General features: G+C 42.1%; 1 protein-coding gene across 7 annotated transcripts in view; it reads right to left on the reverse strand.

Moving 5' to 3' along the window:
• LOC114030733 (protein-tyrosine kinase 2-beta) overlaps nucleotides 1-17369 on the reverse strand; it is a 167988-nt gene that overhangs the window by 15412 nt on the left and 135207 nt on the right. For all 7 annotated transcript variants that reach the window (XM_027845603.1, XM_027845601.1, XM_027845604.1 and 4 more), the window contains 11 exons: nucleotides 17079-17118; nucleotides 16593-16639; nucleotides 15956-16006; nucleotides 14699-14796; nucleotides 13417-13501; nucleotides 12547-12647; nucleotides 11239-11354; nucleotides 5953-6053; nucleotides 5660-5749; nucleotides 2152-2356; nucleotides 11-119 (listed from right to left, as the gene is read on the reverse strand). In XM_027845603.1, the coding sequence (XP_027701404.1) occupies nucleotides 11-119; nucleotides 2152-2356; nucleotides 5660-5749; nucleotides 5953-6053; nucleotides 11239-11354; nucleotides 12547-12647; nucleotides 13417-13501; nucleotides 14699-14796; nucleotides 15956-16006; nucleotides 16593-16639; nucleotides 17079-17118 (1043 nt within the window). The remainder of the gene's footprint in view (nucleotides 1-10; nucleotides 120-2151; nucleotides 2357-5659; nucleotides 5750-5952; nucleotides 6054-11238; nucleotides 11355-12546; nucleotides 12648-13416; nucleotides 13502-14698; nucleotides 14797-15955; nucleotides 16007-16592; nucleotides 16640-17078; nucleotides 17119-17369) is intronic.

The raw sequence follows: 17369 nt of genomic DNA on the forward strand, positions 1-17369 counted from the left end.
CCTGACTTACCTTGGGTGGGGGATCCTGGAAGGCTGTGGGCTCCAAAATTTTGGGTGTCCGGTAGCGGGTATTTCTCTCTTGTTCTTTAGCAATCTCTTTCTCCATCTGGTAAACATCACTGCCAGGGAGTTGATGAAATTAGGAGAGACAAGCTATATATTACAGATACCATGGAAGTTCTCTCCTGCTCTGTGTAAATACCCTCTGCCTCCCCTCTGAAGCCAGGGAAGGACTTAGGGCCAGATATTAGATTCTCTTTCCATCTACACAAAGAATATCCTTGGTTAAATCACCATGAAAGTGACAGTCACTAAGAGACCCCCATGTTTGACAAGATAGGTTAGTACTTGTGGCCCCTAGAATGGTCTCCTTTCCCCTTAGTATAACAAAAATTAACCAAGTATGGTATGTAAATATAATGGAATACTACCAAGCTTTTATAAAAAAAAAAAGAGAGAGAAACTGAAAAACTTCAGAACATATGCATGAACTGATGCAGAATGAGATAAGCAGAATCAGGAGAAAATACACCCAATGACTTCAATAATGAAATGAAATAAAGACTCCCCATATATACTCAAGGATCTGGTCCAAGGCCCAACTGTGTATAAAATGAAGTTTGTCTTCAATACTCATATAATTATAAACCTGTTACTATAATAATAACTCATATTCCTGTGGTACTTTAAGTTTTGCAAAGGAAACAACAACCTTAGTGACATAGTTATTGTGAATGTGATTACTTCCATTTTGTTTTTTAATTAAATTTTCTTTTTCAATTATCAAAGATTTATTTGTTCCTTACTGGGAGTTGCCTACACCAGAGGTACAAAAAATGTGGCCCAGTGTCTGCATCTGGCCTGCAACGCTCCTGCAACACTCCTGTGTTCTGAACAAAATTAAAAGGTCTTTGAGAAAATACTTAAAATACTTAAAGTAACTAAGAATACAATAAAACAAAGATAACATTACATTTTAAAACTAATTCAATATGCAGCCCATAGGGATCCTTATGTATGGATCAATGGCCCCCATTTCTATTGAGTCTGATACCACTGCCCTATACCAATGAAATCACAAATGTGGGCCAATTAAATCACAATTAATAAGCGTTAGTTATTATCACTCCTGGGAAACTAGCCCTGTGATCCTGGCAAGATGATGCTAATAGCATAGTATGGTGATGCTCATTGTCTTCGAGGCAGGCGGGGCTGGACAGCCCAATGGTCAGTTTGTAGACTCTAATGGCCAGGGGTGAAACAATGGGCTGGACATCTGTAGCGCTAGCATTCTGCCAATGAGCAAGGGACAGGATCATTTCCAGGGGTGTGTGGCAGAGCATCCTTTGCTTTATGTTTCATTCATTCCTTTTTCTTCGCATTAACATTTGAGGGTAAGCTACATTAAACAGGTAGTGTCATGCAGTGGACAGAGTTCTGAGCCTGTAGTCAGGAAGACATGGGTTCAAATCCTGCTTTGGACACTTACTAGTTGCGTAAGCCTGGGCAAGTAATCTATTTGATCCTCAGTTTCTTCATCCATAAAATGGGAATAACAATACCTATGGTATCTTTGTGACAGGTGAGCCTCAAATGGCATGATATGATGTGTGCCTGGGACATAGTAATTGATTAAAAAATGCTTTATCTATCTATTTAAAGCTTTATAAAATCAATGCTCATTTATTAGGTGCTTATTATAGGCAAAGAGCCTGACAGGTGGCTCAGTGGATAGAGCACTGGGTCTGGAACCAGAAAGGTCTAAGTTCAAATCTAGCTTCAGATACTTACTAGCTGTGTTACCTTGAGCAAGTCACTTAACTTCTGTTTGCTCTAATACACTGGAAAAGGAAACAGCAAACCACTCCAGTATCTTTGCCAAGAAACTGCATGGACAGCATTGGTCAACTATGTTCCACAAGGTCACAAAGAATTGGACACAACTGAGCAACAACAACTATAAGTAACACCTTGTGCTTGATCTGAGGACCACTGGTCAGTTTCATTTCAGGAGGATTCACCATTACTGGCCATTTTGGGCTGGCTTCCAGGAAATCTTGTCTTTTGGAGCTGTCCACCACTGCCTCCCATAGCGTCAATCCCTTGCCCCTATAAACCCTCTTCCCAAAGCCTCCCTGGCTCCCCACTTACCTAAGGCTGCATACAAGTTCTGTGAAGCGAGGTCGGTCACTGGGGTCATAGTCCCAGCACCGAGTCATGAGAGTATAGAGGACAGGAGGGCAGAGGTCGGGTTTGGGTAGCCGGTCCCCTTTCTCCAACACTCCAATTACATCCTTGTTCTCTAGCCAGAAGAAGGGCTGCTTTCCAAAACTCAGGATCTCCCACATGCACACAGCTAGGAAGAAAAATGAATACAAAAAGGGAAGGGGCTTAGCCACTAGAAGGAAGGCATTTCCACCTGAAGACTCCCCCAGAGCTGCCTTAACAAATGCCATGAACCTCCCAAACCAAATGCCCCCAAAACAAACAGGATTCCCATCAATTAGGGAGTGACTAGACAAATGGAGGTATATTAACATAAATGAATATTATTAGGCCATAAGAGATGAAAAATATGAAGAATTCAGAGAAACCTGGAAAGACTTGTATCAATTGATACAGAGTAAAGTGAGCAAACAAGGAGAACAATTTATACACTAACTCACTCTAAAAACAATTTTGAATGACTTAAGAACTCTGCTCAATACAATACCAACCATTATTCTAGAGGAGTGATGAAGAAATATGTGATATTCACCTCTTGACAGAGCCATGATGGACTCAAGGTAGAGAATAAGACATATATTTTTGGACATAGACAATAAAGGGACTTGTTTTGCATGATAATACTTTAATGCTATATGCTATGCATAATTGTTACAAGTGCTTTGTTCCTCCCCTCCTCAAGTTGACAGGTGGGACACGAGAAAAAGATTTTTGTTAACTGAAAATAAATTTAATTTTTTTAAAATGCCCTAAGAAATGACAAAGATGAGAACTTCAAAGGGAAGTGAGCAGAGCCAGAAAGATTTACATAATGATTGCAATAATATAACGAAAAATAGATTTCACTCAGATACAATCAGGACTTCAGGAGACTAATGATGTATTCCTCCCACCTTCTGGCAGAGAGGTGATGGATTAGAGGTGCAGAATGAGGCATACTTTTATGGATATGGCTAATATATGGATTTGTTTCACCTGATCACACTTGTTTGATGTAAGAGAGGGCTTTTATTGGGAGAAGTTAGTGGGTAATAATGCAAATATTGGGTAATGACTAAAGATAGGAAAAAAAAAACAGAAGAAAGGAGTGTCAATGAAACTGTAGTTAGTCTGAAAACAAGCCTATCGAGGGTTTATATTTGACACAAAACATTAAATAAGTATTCAAAAAAAAAAGCAGAAGGGGGCAGCTAGGTGGCGCAGTGGATAGAGCACTGTCCCTGGATTCAGGAGGACCTGAATTCAAATTCGACCTCAGACACGTAACACTAGCTGTGTGACCCTGGGCAAGTCACTTAACCCCATTGCCTAGCCAAAAAATTTTTTTTAAAAAAGCAGAAGAAAGTTCAAAAGCAGACATAGATAAGCAGAGCAGTTTTACTACTACCATCAAACATGACCTTGTGTTCTTCATCCTTAAAAAACCTTTCACTATACCTTACTATCCCCTCAAACACTATATTTCTCCTCTTTTTCTCACCAAAATTCCTAGGAAAAAAACTGTTTTCATTTTTTCATTCATTCCTTAACCTTTTGACTTCTGATACTATCCCTCAACTGAAATTACCCATTCCAAAGCTATCAACAATCTCTTAATTGCCACATCTGATGGCCTTTCTCAATCCTCATCCTTCTTGACCTCTCTGCAGAATTTTACAATATTCAAGACCCTCTCCTCCTGGAGGATATTCTTTTCTCTGACTTTCCATGACTCTCCTTTCTCCTGGTTCTCCTCCTATCTGATTTAGCAAGCCTTCTTAGGTTCCTTTGCTAGCTCTCTTATTGTAGTGTGTCTGAAGGCCCTGTCCTGGGCCCTCTACTTCTCTTCTCTCTCTACCCTCTCTGGTAAACTTATCACTTGTTATGGGTTCGATTATCATCTCTCTGCAGAAAATGCAAAGATCTCAGCCTCAAGCTCCCTTGAGCTTTAGTCCTATATCACTATCTAGTTATCGGACATTTCAAACTGGATTTTCCAGACTTCTCAAACTCAACAGATCCAGAATAGAACTCTTTCTCCTCAAACCCATCTTTCTTCCAAACTTTTTTATTTCTGTAGATGGCACCACCATTCTTTCAGTCTTCGGGTTTATAACCTTAGCATAAATCATCAAATCCTCCTCTCCCTTGCCCCATATACACAATCAGTTGCCCCATATTGCCTTCTCTGCCTCTATAACCTTTCTTGTACATGCCCCCTTCTCTCTCCTGCCAGCTTAGTTCAGGTCCTCATCAACTCTTGCCTAGCCCATTTTCACAGTCTCCTAATTGGTGTCTCTGCCTCATGTCACTCCCCACCCCAGGCCATTCTCCATGCAGCTGCCAAAGTAATGACTAAGTACAGATCTGGCCATGTCACTCCAAACTAGTGGCTCCCTACAGCCTTTAAAATATAATCTAAATCCAAGTTACCATTAAAAGGCCTTTATAACCTGGCCCAAATCTATCTTTCCAGCCTCATTTCTCCTCCTGCACTTTGAAATCCAGCCAAGCTGGCCTTCTCTCTGTTCTCCATACAATTTGTCATCCATCCTCTATCGCTCTGCTTTTGCATTGGCCAGCCCCCATGTTGTTAAATATGTCCTCTCTGTCTCATACAATCTCTCCCTTCCTTCAAGATGGAGTTCAGCCAGCCCCTTCTACATGAAGCCTCTTCTCTTCAGGTCTATATGCACAAAATAACACCCATCTTTTCTAAAATGGCCAATATGTGGATTTGTTCTATTTTATCACACTTGTTTGTTACCAGGGTGGGAGAAGATGGTCACTGGAGAAAGGTAGCAATGCAAAGCAAGAAAAAGGCATCAATGAATTATTTGAAAAGGGTGAGTGGGGGAAGCAAAAAAAACCTAAAGGATAAATAAGCTTTTTAGAACTATTGATTTCCTGTTCTTTACCAATCCTCTGGCAAATCACTTGACTTCTTTAAATATCAATTTACTCATCTGTAAGATAAGGAGGTTTGGATTAGATGACCTCTAAGATCAAGCTCCATGATCTCTTAACGATCTCTGAATATGGAGTTGCTAGTAACAAAGAGTCAAAAGGAATGACCATGAGGCCTCAGGCCTCTTCTCTGAGGGTTTAACTTATATACTCAACTGCCTTCTCCAAAGTCACACAACTGTTCTTCGACCTTACCCACTTTGAATCCTCAGAGCATTTCTGAGCCTTAACTTAGTTTCAAAATGACCTTCCATTCATAATAGTTGTTTCCAGGAGTATCACCAGGCACTGCCCATGGTCAGTCCTCGACTTCACCCAGACTTCAGCCCTTCTGGGATTCATTAGTTGGCAGGGCTAAGCAGACAGTACAGGGAGGAGCCACATACTGGCTTCATCCCCAGCACGAATCTGGGATGTCCAACCATCCACCATTGAGGAGAGAAGAGATAAGAAATACTTTCCTCTATTTCCCTGTGCTCCTACTCACCAAACATCCAAACGTCACTGGCTGTTGTGAACCGACGGAAGTTGATGGATTCAGGGGACATCCATTTGATTGGGAGGCGAGTCACAGATGCTTGAGGGGAAATGAATATTGAATAGGAGTTATTTTCATAACTGGAAAGATCAGGGATGATAATACTCATCTCCAAAGACCTTCACCCTGAACTCCCTCCCTACCCATCCATCTACCCAACACAGATCTTCCTGGTTCTGATTTTGGGTTTCATCAACAATTCTTTGATAGCAAAGTAGAGATTAGGAACAGCTACTTCTTACCTTTGTAATACTCTTCATCTTCAATGTACCGAGAAAGACCAAAATCCCCAAGTTTCACACATTCAGGAGAAGCCACCAAAATGTTCCTGACTGCAATGTCCCTGTAGAAAGAATGATAATGTTGATGATGATAATGATGAAAAGAAGAAGGATGTTAATAGTCAACACTGACAGTGTTTTAAGGTCTGCAAGGTGTTTTACATGTATTATTTCATTCGAACATCACAACAATCTTGTGACTCAGGCACTATTATTACCCTCCTTTTACAGATGAAGAAAAGGAAACTGAAAGGGGTTAAAGTGACTTTCCCAGGGTCACATATTTAGTAATTGTCTGAGGAGGGATTTATACTCAGGTCTCCCTGACTCCAAGTTCAACACTCTATTCATAATAGAGAAAAAACTCCTGGGATGAGATGAATGGAAATGAATTCTGGCCAGGCCCTCTGGCTTGTGCTTTGTATGCCAAAGCAGGATCTTGGTTCACTTCAAGGAAATATAGTCCCAAGACTTTGGCATTGAGCTCCAATGTTCCTTCAGCATCTCATCTCCATCACCAATGAATAAAAATCACATTTCCCTCTCCCAGGCTATCTTCTCTGTACTCTGTATGTATCATGTACATACTTTAACAGGACTGGCTCAGAATGCCTTTGACAGTATCTTTTCATATGGCAGAGGCTGGGGAGCCTGCTTTTAAGAGAACTGGAATGATGTGTAAAAGAAATGCCGTGGAGAAACATCGGAGCTTTAGTAAGCATTCTGTAATTTGTTCTGGTCGTCTAACCATAAGGTTAGGAGAAGCCCCTTTGACTGTTTGCGTGGTTAGAACTGGGGGAGCCCTCAAAAAGCACTAATTAGAGCTTCAACCATTCTGGATTCAGCCATTGGTGGATCAGTCCTCTTGGTTTGACTCCTTATTCGATGAGAGACAATGCTATAAAGGGAAAGTCAACAGGTCCTTTCCCCCAGAGGCCAACATGTGGTCTATGAATATAAGGCTAAGTTCCTTGCCGCCCTTAGTATCTGCTGTTTCATTTTAGGTGCGACCTTATTATTTTCCAAAGGTCAGGAAAATGAGTCCTGACCTAAGTCTGGGAAACCAGAAGTCTGGGAATATGAGGATCTGGGAGTCAGAATTCATTCAGATTTTGCAGTCAGCCCAGCACTGGTACCCTAAGGAGCAAGGACCTTTGGGGTCCAGCCCAGTGATAGCTGAAACAAGGACTCATCCACATTTGAACATAACCTTGGTGGGGCCAGTGTTGTGTGGAAATTTTGCTAAGTTTGAGCTCACTCTCCCCAGAGATAGAGGTGTTATAGTAGAGAGTATGTCATGAGGTGTTGGGAAGAAATATTTGATTTTTGCTATTACAATATCTTCAAAGTAAACATCCTCTTCTAAATGTCAATTGATGTTAAGTGGTTAAATTGAATTTGGGTACCTAAGGGGGGGGAGGGATACAATGAATGGGGAGCTTGAGCTGATAGTATTAAAGAACAGGTATTCCCAACTTCTAGGGGTACCACTAGAACCCTGAAGATGAGGTGTAGTTGGCCATTCTCTGAGACAATAGGCCCAGAAAGTACTTGCCACACATATAAAATATAGATGGTATAAAAGGAATGTAATCGGGGGAAGCTACTAGGCGGTGCAGTGGATAGAGCATAGGCCCTGGAGTCAAGAGGACCTGAATTCAAATCTGGCCTCAGACACTTGACATTAGCTGTGTGACCCTGGGCAAGTCACTTAACCACCATTGCCTCACCAAAAGAAAAAAAAAAGAAAAAAAGAATGTAATCTCAGAATGTAAGCTCCCTGAATACAGGGGTCGTTTTTGTTTTTTAATTTGTCTCCTCAATACTGGCACATACAGGTCCCAATTAATGTGAATAGTGAATCTCATGAAATGGTCACATGCATTCAAATTTGTACTATTTGAAGTTAAATTATCTGAAATATGGTTATTAGTCTCAGCTCAATTGAAATATGCCATGTTAATTCAAATTCAAATATACGCAACTACTTCATAGGATTCATATTATTCACACTAATCAAAACCTAACTGTTGTAAGTATTTAATGAATGTCTATTGATTCATTGATTGATTTTATTTTTGGAGGATCTAGTCTTTCATGGTTTGATTACACTTCTTGGAGCTAGGGTATGCAGTAAGGTGGAGAATGAAATAGCTCCATGCCAACCTGGTAGATCAATATAAGTTGGAGAGAGAAAAGATGGTTTCTGTGTGGAACTCCAAGTGGGAGGAGGTGGGAAGATCAGGATGCAGATAGTAAGTAGGGCAAATCACTTACTTCAATATTTCAAAGATCTGCGGTTTCACAGGTGTGAAAACTTCCTTCACTGGTGTAGATCACAACTTTAGTAGATGATCACCATGAATTGAGGTGGCCAAAGAAAAAAATTCTTTATCTGGTGTCCCAACTCCTAATGATGAGCCTCACCCAATTTAGCTAGCTGGTCCTTGAATGACGGACATATCGTCAGTCCATCATTGTCCCGCCCCCCAGTGGAAGCTTCTACTTGACCTGACCTGGCAGTGCCCATTCTCCACTGACACAATCTTCAGGAGCCCAGGGTCACCTTCCTGGCATGATGAGGCATCCGAGGAAGACTTCAGCAGGCCAGAGTAAATGTCATCTATTGACGTGATTGGGTTTGATTCAGTGGAGGACATGGGTACTCTAAGCTAGGAGTTAAAAGGCCCTTCCCCCTCACCCTCGACCTAGTAATTTCAGGTCTTCCAGAATGAGTTATGAGAACTGATAGCCAAGAAAGCAGATCTGGCCAAGGTTAAGAGACTATCTTAACCAAACAAGAGATAAAGACAATTACAAAAGATTAAAGTGATCATTCTTATGACATGAAGTTGAAAAGCTTTTGCACAATCAAAATTAAGGCATTTAGGATTAGAAGAGAAATGGTTAACTGGGGGGAAAGCGTTTTATCAGATTTCATAGATACCAACTAAGATAGAAAGAGAACTAACAGAAACATATGGCCAAAAGCCATTTCCTGATGGAGAAATGATCGAAGTATCTGAACAAACAATTCTGCAAACTGTTAATAACCTTATGAAAGAATGCTCCAGATCCCTAATAATAAGAGAACTGCACATCAAAACAACCCTGAAGGTTCACCTCACATTCAGCAAATTGTTTCAGATGGCAAAAGATAGGAATAGTCAATGTTGGAAGGGTTGTGGAAAGACAGATGCACCAATGCATTGTTGGTGGTGGAGCTGTGAATCAGTACAACTATTCTGGGAAGCAATTTGAAATTATGCAAATAAAGTGAGTAAAATGTCTATAACTTTGACCTAGAGGACACTTTGAGTCATATATTCCAAAGAGGTCACTGAAAAAGAGTAAAGTTCCACATCCATCAAAATACTTGTAGCAGCACTCTTTGTGATAGCAAAGAATCATAAACAAAGTAGAAGCTCATTAACTGGGGAATAGCTAAACAAATTGTGATATATGACTATAACAGAATATTACTGTGCTGTAAGAAACAATAAATTTAATGAATAAAGAGAAGCATAGAAAGATGTACATGAATTGGTACAGAGTGAAGTAAGCAGAACCAAATATATATATATATATATATATACACATGATGACTGAAATGATGTAAATGGAAAGAAGACCAACCACAAAAAAAAAATGAAAGTTGCAAAATTACAATGAGGCCAAAATATGGCCCCAAAGAAGAGAATGAGAAGACATTTCTCCTACTGACTCTATTCCACTCTTTTGCAGAAGTCCATGGGTGTGGAGCATTGCATATGTTTGTAGATTTTTTCTATACATTAACTGATTTTGACAATTTTTTTCTCATTACTGTTTTTCTTTTGTTTTCTTTAAAAATATTTATAATATGAAATGGTACTCTGGGAGCAAGGGGAGGAATTCTGGGTGATATAAGAAGCAAAAGATATCAATAAAAATTTATTGTTTAAAAAAAGAACTGATGAACTCTGAGTACAGAATGAAGCATATTTTTTTTTCGTTTTTTAAAATTTTTCTTGCTTTTTTTGGACAACACAGCTAATATGGAAATATGTTTGGCATGACTTCAAATGCATAATGGTCATTGTATTGCTTGCTTTTTCAATTGGTGGGGGAAGGCTGGAGGAAAGGAGCAAATTTTGAACTGAAAATAATTTTTAAAAAAGATAATTTAGCAGCTAGGTGGTGCAGTAGATAGAGCACCAGCCCTGAAGTCAGGAGGACCTGAGTTCAAATCCGGCCTCAGACCAAACACTTGTCACGGACTAGCTGTGTGACTTTGGGCAAGTCACTTAACCCCAATTTGGGAAAAAATAAAAGAATACATTCTAATGGGGCAGCTAGGTGGCGAAGTGGATAGAGCAGTGGCCCTGGATTCAGGAGGACCAGAGTTCAAATCCGGCCTCAGACACGTAACACTTACTAGCTGTGTGACCCTGAGCAAGTCACTTAACCCTATTGCCTAGCCAAAAAAAAAACAAAAAAAAACCCAAACAAACAAACAAAAAAAGATAATTTTAAAAATCTCTTTTAAAAGGATGGTCCTCTGAGATAGGGAAAGGGAAGGATACAGGGGAATATTTAGGTGATGTCAAAACAAAATATATCAATAAAGTTTTTTTTTTAAAAAATCATCTCAAATCAAAAGTAAACATAACAAAATTATAAATATTAAGTGGGATTCATATGGAGAGATATGAGAAGATACCTCTAACCTACCCCTTTGTGAAGGTGTTACACATTGCATATGTTCAGATTTTCTCAATGTATCAGTCAGTTATACTGACTTTTTTCCCTCTCTTGTCATGTGAGAAAGCCACTAGGGATAGGTAGGGGGAAGAATATACGGGATACTATGGTAATGTAGAAAACAGAAACATCAATTTTTTTAAAAAAAGTATCTTTAAAAAAGAAAAAATTCTCCCCAAATTAAGTGATTGTCCTCATCATAACCCTGCTCCACTCAAACATCCTGGAGAGTAGGCTATGGCAGACTTTCCCCCTGACCCTCTGAGCCTTAAATCAAAGTGGGGGAGTGGGAGGATCCCAAATTCTAAGAGTCAAAGGACCTTGATTCAAGGTCAAACTCCAAGGCTCACTATTGGGTGACACTGGGTGAATCACTTCACTTTCCAGGCCTCAGATGTTTCATCTTTAAAATAAGGGGAGGTCCCTTCCGGGTGTGGGCCTATGATCCTGTGGACCCCTGGACTCTACCATCCTCCCTGTTGTCATTCCCTTGCCCCCACCTACCTGTGGACACAGCTGATGCTCTCCAGGTAAGCCATGGCCTTGCATATCTGCAGCGAATACAAGATGAGGGTGAGCACCTTTAGCGAATTCTTATTGTGCTCCAGGTAGTGTCCAAGCTGCAGGAGAAGGAGAAAACAGACCATCAGAAAAATGGGCTGAGACTTCTACAAAAAGTGTGAGCATTGGCCGTTAGGTTCCAGGCTGCGGCTAAGGCCAAAGGCTCCATCTGATTCAATCCAACAAGCATTTGTTAAGCACCTTCTCTTTTGGAGATACAAAGGTAAAAATGAAACAGCCCCTGCCCTCAAGAAGCTTATATTCTGCTGGAGGGAAAACATATATACAACAAAGTAAATATGAATTATAGACCAAATAAATACAAAGTGATTACAGGTATGGGGGGAAAGAATGTCAACTAAGGGGATCAGGAAATGCTTCTTGTAGGATGTAACTGACATGTAATCAAAGGATCATAGACTTGGGAGTTAGAAGCAACCTCAGAGGTCATGAAATCCAACCATCTCATTTTTCAAGTGAGGAAACTGAGGCACACAGGGGTTAAGTGACTTGCCCAGGGCCACATAGCTAGTAGGTATCTGAGATAGTCTTCCCTGATTCAAAGTCTCCTGGCCTATCTACAACACTACATTGCCTCTCAGTAAGCTATGCTTCCTTCTGCAGAAACTTAAAAGTAGCAAGAGGTTCCAAGTGGAAGAGGTAAGGAGGCAGGACATTCCAGGTGGGGCCCAGAGAGGTTGGATATGGAATGTCATGTACAGTCAGGGAACATGGCAAGTAGAATATGTGAATGGGAGTGATATGTAATTAGCCTGGAAAGACAGGCTAAAGCTAGATTGTGAAGGGCTTCAAATGCCAACTAGATGGGTTTGTATTTTATCCTAGAGGCAATCAGGAGCCACTGAAGGTTCTTGAGCAGGGGAGTCATATAGACAAACCTATGGTGTAGGAATATCAGCTTAGTGGCTATCTGGAAGGCACATTAGAAAGGCAAGAGGCTAAAGGCAATGACAGCAATTGGGAGGTTACCACAATAGTCCAAGTGGCAGGTGATGAGACCATGCATGATTACCTAAGGATATTTTTTCTGATAACACCTGGGAATCTAGTCACCTGGTTGCTCCTACTGAAGAAAGAAGGCACAATATCGAGATTCAGAGCCCATTCTAACCGTAAAATGCCTCACTCCCAGGAGCCCAGATTTGTCCTGGGTCAATTGTAAAACCAGATCCCCGGGTGGCTGATTTGCCCTTCCAGAAGCTTCTTTCCTCCCTCCCTCTCTGTGCTCACCTCTCCACATGGGTACAGCTCCATGATAATCCATGTGGGCTCCTCTTCAATGATACCAATCAGCTTCACAATATGAGGATGATCCAATTTCTTCATTAATACTAGGATGGGGCCAGGAGAGAACAGGGTCACAGCAAGTTGAGGGCATACACAGGAAGAAAAAAATGAAACTGAATACTAATTATAATAGCCAAATTTAATAGCTAAAAAATGTATCTCCTTCCCTGCTCTACAGAAGTAGGGGGCTATGGGTATAGAACAGAATATATATTGCCAGAATCATAAGTTGATGCATTGGTTAGTTTTGCTATACTACTCTTCCCCCTGCCCCTTTCTTTTTTATTTCTTTTCACAAGGGATGGATCTCTCAGTAGAAGAGAAAGGAGGGATATATTAGGAACTGAAGGTAATATTAAAATAAAAGATATATTTTATACAAGTTGAAAAAAATCCATTTGAAAGACTACAAATTGCCTCAAATTGGGGGAATAGTAGAGATGATTGTGGGGGAGGCTCAGGTGGAGGGGACTAGTCCCCCTTTATTTCCCAAGATGTCCTGTTTGGGCCTCATCAGCAATCCCCTCCCTGTCTTTCTGCCCCCACTGCTTCCTCTTCCTTCTCCTCTTGGCCTTCCCATCTCTGAGACTGCATTTCAACTTGGAGGCTCTGGGCCTGATAGAATTTTCCTCCTTCTGCCAACATCTGCTTGACTCCCTCAGCCAAGATCATCAACAACATGGGAGACAGAGTGGTTTAGTGGAGAGAGCTCCAGAGTCAGAGGGCCTCAGTCTATGTTCCACCTCTGTGGCTTACTACTTCAGTGACAAGTCCAGCGCCATGATCCTATGATCCGTCAAGCAGCTGACTTACCTGCTTCACTCATGAACTTCTCTTTATTTTCAAAAGTGCAGTCCTTCTTACAGGTCTTCACAGCCACATTGATCCGCTCTCCTTTCTGCAACAGATATATGCTCAGGACCCCTCGGTCCAGATTGGTAGCCTAGATAAAATGTCTCTGCCTACCCACTTCCCCTGGCATGACCCCTATGCCTCACCAGGCTCTTCCCATCAAGGCTGTGCCTGGGTAGAGTCCAGAAAAAGCTCTAGTTTTTCAATTCCAGTCTTTCTCAGTTCAATTAACTATGTCCTAGCTATGCTCCCTTTTCCTGACTAGTACCCACCTCACTTCTGGAAACCTCCCCTCCCACTCTGGGATCTTCTATAGAAACTCCCAGGTTCCTGGCTGACTTGTGTTTCTCTGTCTGTGGCCTAAAAGATGGGAAACTAATCAAACCAGGCCAAATGGAACTTACCCCCTCTTCTCTTAAAACACCCAAGTGGCCCAGACCTAGAACTTCCTTGACCCCAGAATAGCCCCAAGTTGCCCAGAAGGATGGAGCAGAGGTATAATATAGAAATTTAAGACTGTCATGGACTCTCCCCTCCTGCCATTGCCTGAAAACCATTGGGCTGAGGCTGCCTGGCTATATCCCTGGCCTAATCTTATCCTTGCCCTTTCTCAATCTGCTTTAGACATGTCAGTCCCAGCCCCAGTGTTAGGGACTCTGTGGGCTGCCCCAGTACCTTGCCTCTTGAGAGGCATTACGTTATAGTGGAAACAACCCTGTCTCTGGTTCAAAAGGCATAAGTTCAAATCCCAACTCTGCCATTTACTACCTATATGACCTTGGGCAAGTTAGTATACCTAGTTCAGCCTCAGTTTCCTCATCTATAAAATTAGGATGTTGGATCAGATGACTACTACCATCTCACCCTAACAGAATATAAGCTCCTTGAGAGAAGGGACTATCTACTTTTGTTTTTCTATCCCCAGTGTCTAGCACAGTGCCTGGTATGTAGTAAGAGCTTAATAAATGCTTACTACATCTGTTTCTTCCACTTAGCATTTCCTATCTCCCTCTTCCTTCAAACTGTACCTCTGTTCTATTCTTGTACTACTATGGTAAGTTACTGTCTTTCCCAATCACCCCCACTACCTCAAACATTTCATGACCATTTCTGCTACCAAATGGGCACACGTCCAAGCCCTTCATGACTTATCGACTATCCCCCTTACATGTTAATAGCTTGTGCCCCAGACCACATGGTTAAGTAAACGAGAGAGGAAAGGGTTAGACCGGCTAGTACTTACATGGTTCTGGTAGACACCTTCATACACTTCTCCAAAGAAGCCTTCCCCCAGGATGCGGCCCAGAACCACATCTTCCCGGGCAACACCATATTGCAAACCTGAGGACAGTAAGAAAACCATGAGCCCCAAAGAGGGGTAAACGTATGACAGTGGTTCTTCCCAGGAACCTGACTACTCACAGGAGAAAATAAGGTACTAGAAATAGATAGAAATGCAGACTTGCAGGGACCATTAAGGTTAGCACTTGCATCTCACAGATGAGGGATCTGAGTCCCAGAGAAGCTAAGTGATTTGCCCAGAGACACACAGCTAGTAAGTATCTGAGGTGGGATTTGAACACAGGTCCTCTGAACTCCAAATCTAGCTCCCTGACCATTATGCACACTGCCAGTTACCTGAAGGCTCCAGGCTTCCTCAGTCACCTAGCCACAGTGCCCCTGATCAGGATCCAGTAGTCTAAGCATGGGAGGGGCAGAGTAGTAATATGGAAACTGCAATGAATTCTGGTCACTTCAGGGCACCTAGGATAGTCACTGAGTGATTATATGCCCTTGGACAAGTAGTTTAATCTCTCTGGTCTTTAGTTTCCAGGAATTGAACTTGATAGTTTGTGATAGGCTCAGAGATCGAGAGATGGAAGGGAGTTCGGAGACAGTTTAGTCCAACCTCCTTAGCTTAGAAAAGAGGAAACTGAGGCTCAGGGAAGTTGTGACTTGCCCAAGGCACACAGCTGATATCATAGGTGGGATTTAAACCCACATTCTTTGTTCTCAAAGTCAGTGTCTTTCCATTGTTCCATTCTATCTCCCTCAAGTCTCTTTCAGCTCTGAGTTTCTATATATCTGGGCTTCCCTGTTTTCTCAGACCCAGAAAAGAGTTTTCCCTCTTGGAAGACTTGGGACATGTTGTCTACTTCTGTGATATCACCTTAGTAGAACCCAGGAGAGTGTCAGGTTCAATACATGTTGAATGAATGAATACTAACATTAAGATCATTCAAATTAATAATGACTCAGGTATATCCCTGTCTATGCATAGGACTGTTGGTGACAAATATGGGAAAGAAGGAAGGAAAATTCTCTTCATGACATTCCAACCACCTTATCTGTTCACTCAAGGTCTGGACACTGACTATGGCTTTCATCGTTCACTCAGCAAATATTTATCAGGCACCTACTATGCACAAATTGCTGTGCTATGCACTGAGGATTTCTATTGGGGGGCAGAGGAAAACTTGCAATTTTGCCCAGTACCTACCTCCAGACCTCCGCAGGGTTTCATCAGGAATTTCTGCATAAATGTCTGACTCTGGAATGACAAAGAGAGGGTCCATCCCACTGTTGAGACATCCCCCAAAAACATGAACCTAGGAATCCAGTGGGTGGCTCTGTTCCCCACTGCTCAGGGATGATGGAGCTGGCACGAGCCATGTCCCTATATTTTTGGAAGATCAGGCACCCTACTGCATGGTAATTCTCTCCATTATCTGATAACCGAGGGGGCAGGAGGTTTTGAGGGGAGAATGGAACTGGTGGGTGTGGGTGGAAAAACAGGGACAACGTTGCTCCCTGGGCCTTTTGTCCACCTGGGGTTGAATCTTTCCAGCATTCCCTGCCTACTATCATCAGAACTGGTCCCTAGAATGGGGCCAGAAGGTGGAAGGACCCCCCTGCCTTCTCCCTCTTCATTAGCCTCTGGTAGGCACTGAAAGCCCAGTGAGAGAATGAAGGCAACCCCTCGGATTAGGCCTTTAACTGGAATCATGGTTGCTGAGGGCAGAGCCAGCAAGAAGTTGAGGCTGCCTTTCTTTCTATTCTGAGGGAGTCTTTGGAAGGGTTTTGAAAGAGGCAGAGCAGGGAGGGAAGAGATAGACTGATTGAAATACAGAGCTTACCAATGCTGCAGCTTTCTGAGAACTGGGATCTCCTCTCTCCAAAGTGCCTGTACAAGAGGAAGCATTGAGAGGACCAAAATTAGAAGTGAGTCTGGGCTTAGACCTTCGGATTGGACCCCACCAGTGCATCCCAACCCCATACTCTGTAGTCTAGTCTCCTCTCCAGATGGTCTGACCCATGTCTACCCTCCTTCAATACTAGGAGATCGCTATTTCTAGTATGGAAAACGGCCACCACTTCCCCATTCCCTCCATCCCCAGCAATGATTTCAATTACCACTGCCAAGTATGGGGATGTAAGATGAGATGAACCACCCCACTAAAAGGAGCCAGTCTACAATTAAGACACAGGAACATCCCAGTAAGGAGCTGATGAGGTAGGATCTAGGCCAGCTAATCTATAAAAGTCGAAGTTTCTATTTGTCCTTCCTTCTTTCACACCGGACCCATTCCAAGTCCCACTCCCAGCTGTCCCACTCTACTCACAGGGTAGGGATCTGAGGCAGGCTGTTCCGCTTCTCACCATCTGAAAGAGATACAAAGAAGTGATATTGGGGAGAGAGAAGGAGTCTGGGTTCTAGGTGGTCACTTGCCATCCTCCACCACTCCTAGAACTTTCTTCTGTTAGTTAGAATGATTCGTAACCTGACTCTCATGGAGTTTCCTGATTTTGGAGTAGAGATTGGATGTTGGGGTTGGAGAAGGTGAGCTAATCATTATTGGGATCAGAGTTAGAACTGGGAGGGATCACAGTGGCCAATCTACTCCACTAGTGGT

This window comes from Vombatus ursinus, unplaced genomic scaffold (assembly GCF_900497805.2).
Source record: "Vombatus ursinus unplaced genomic scaffold, bare-nosed wombat genome assembly UNPS02014991.1, whole genome shotgun sequence".
Classification (NCBI taxonomy): domain Eukaryota; kingdom Metazoa; phylum Chordata; class Mammalia; order Diprotodontia; family Vombatidae; genus Vombatus; species Vombatus ursinus.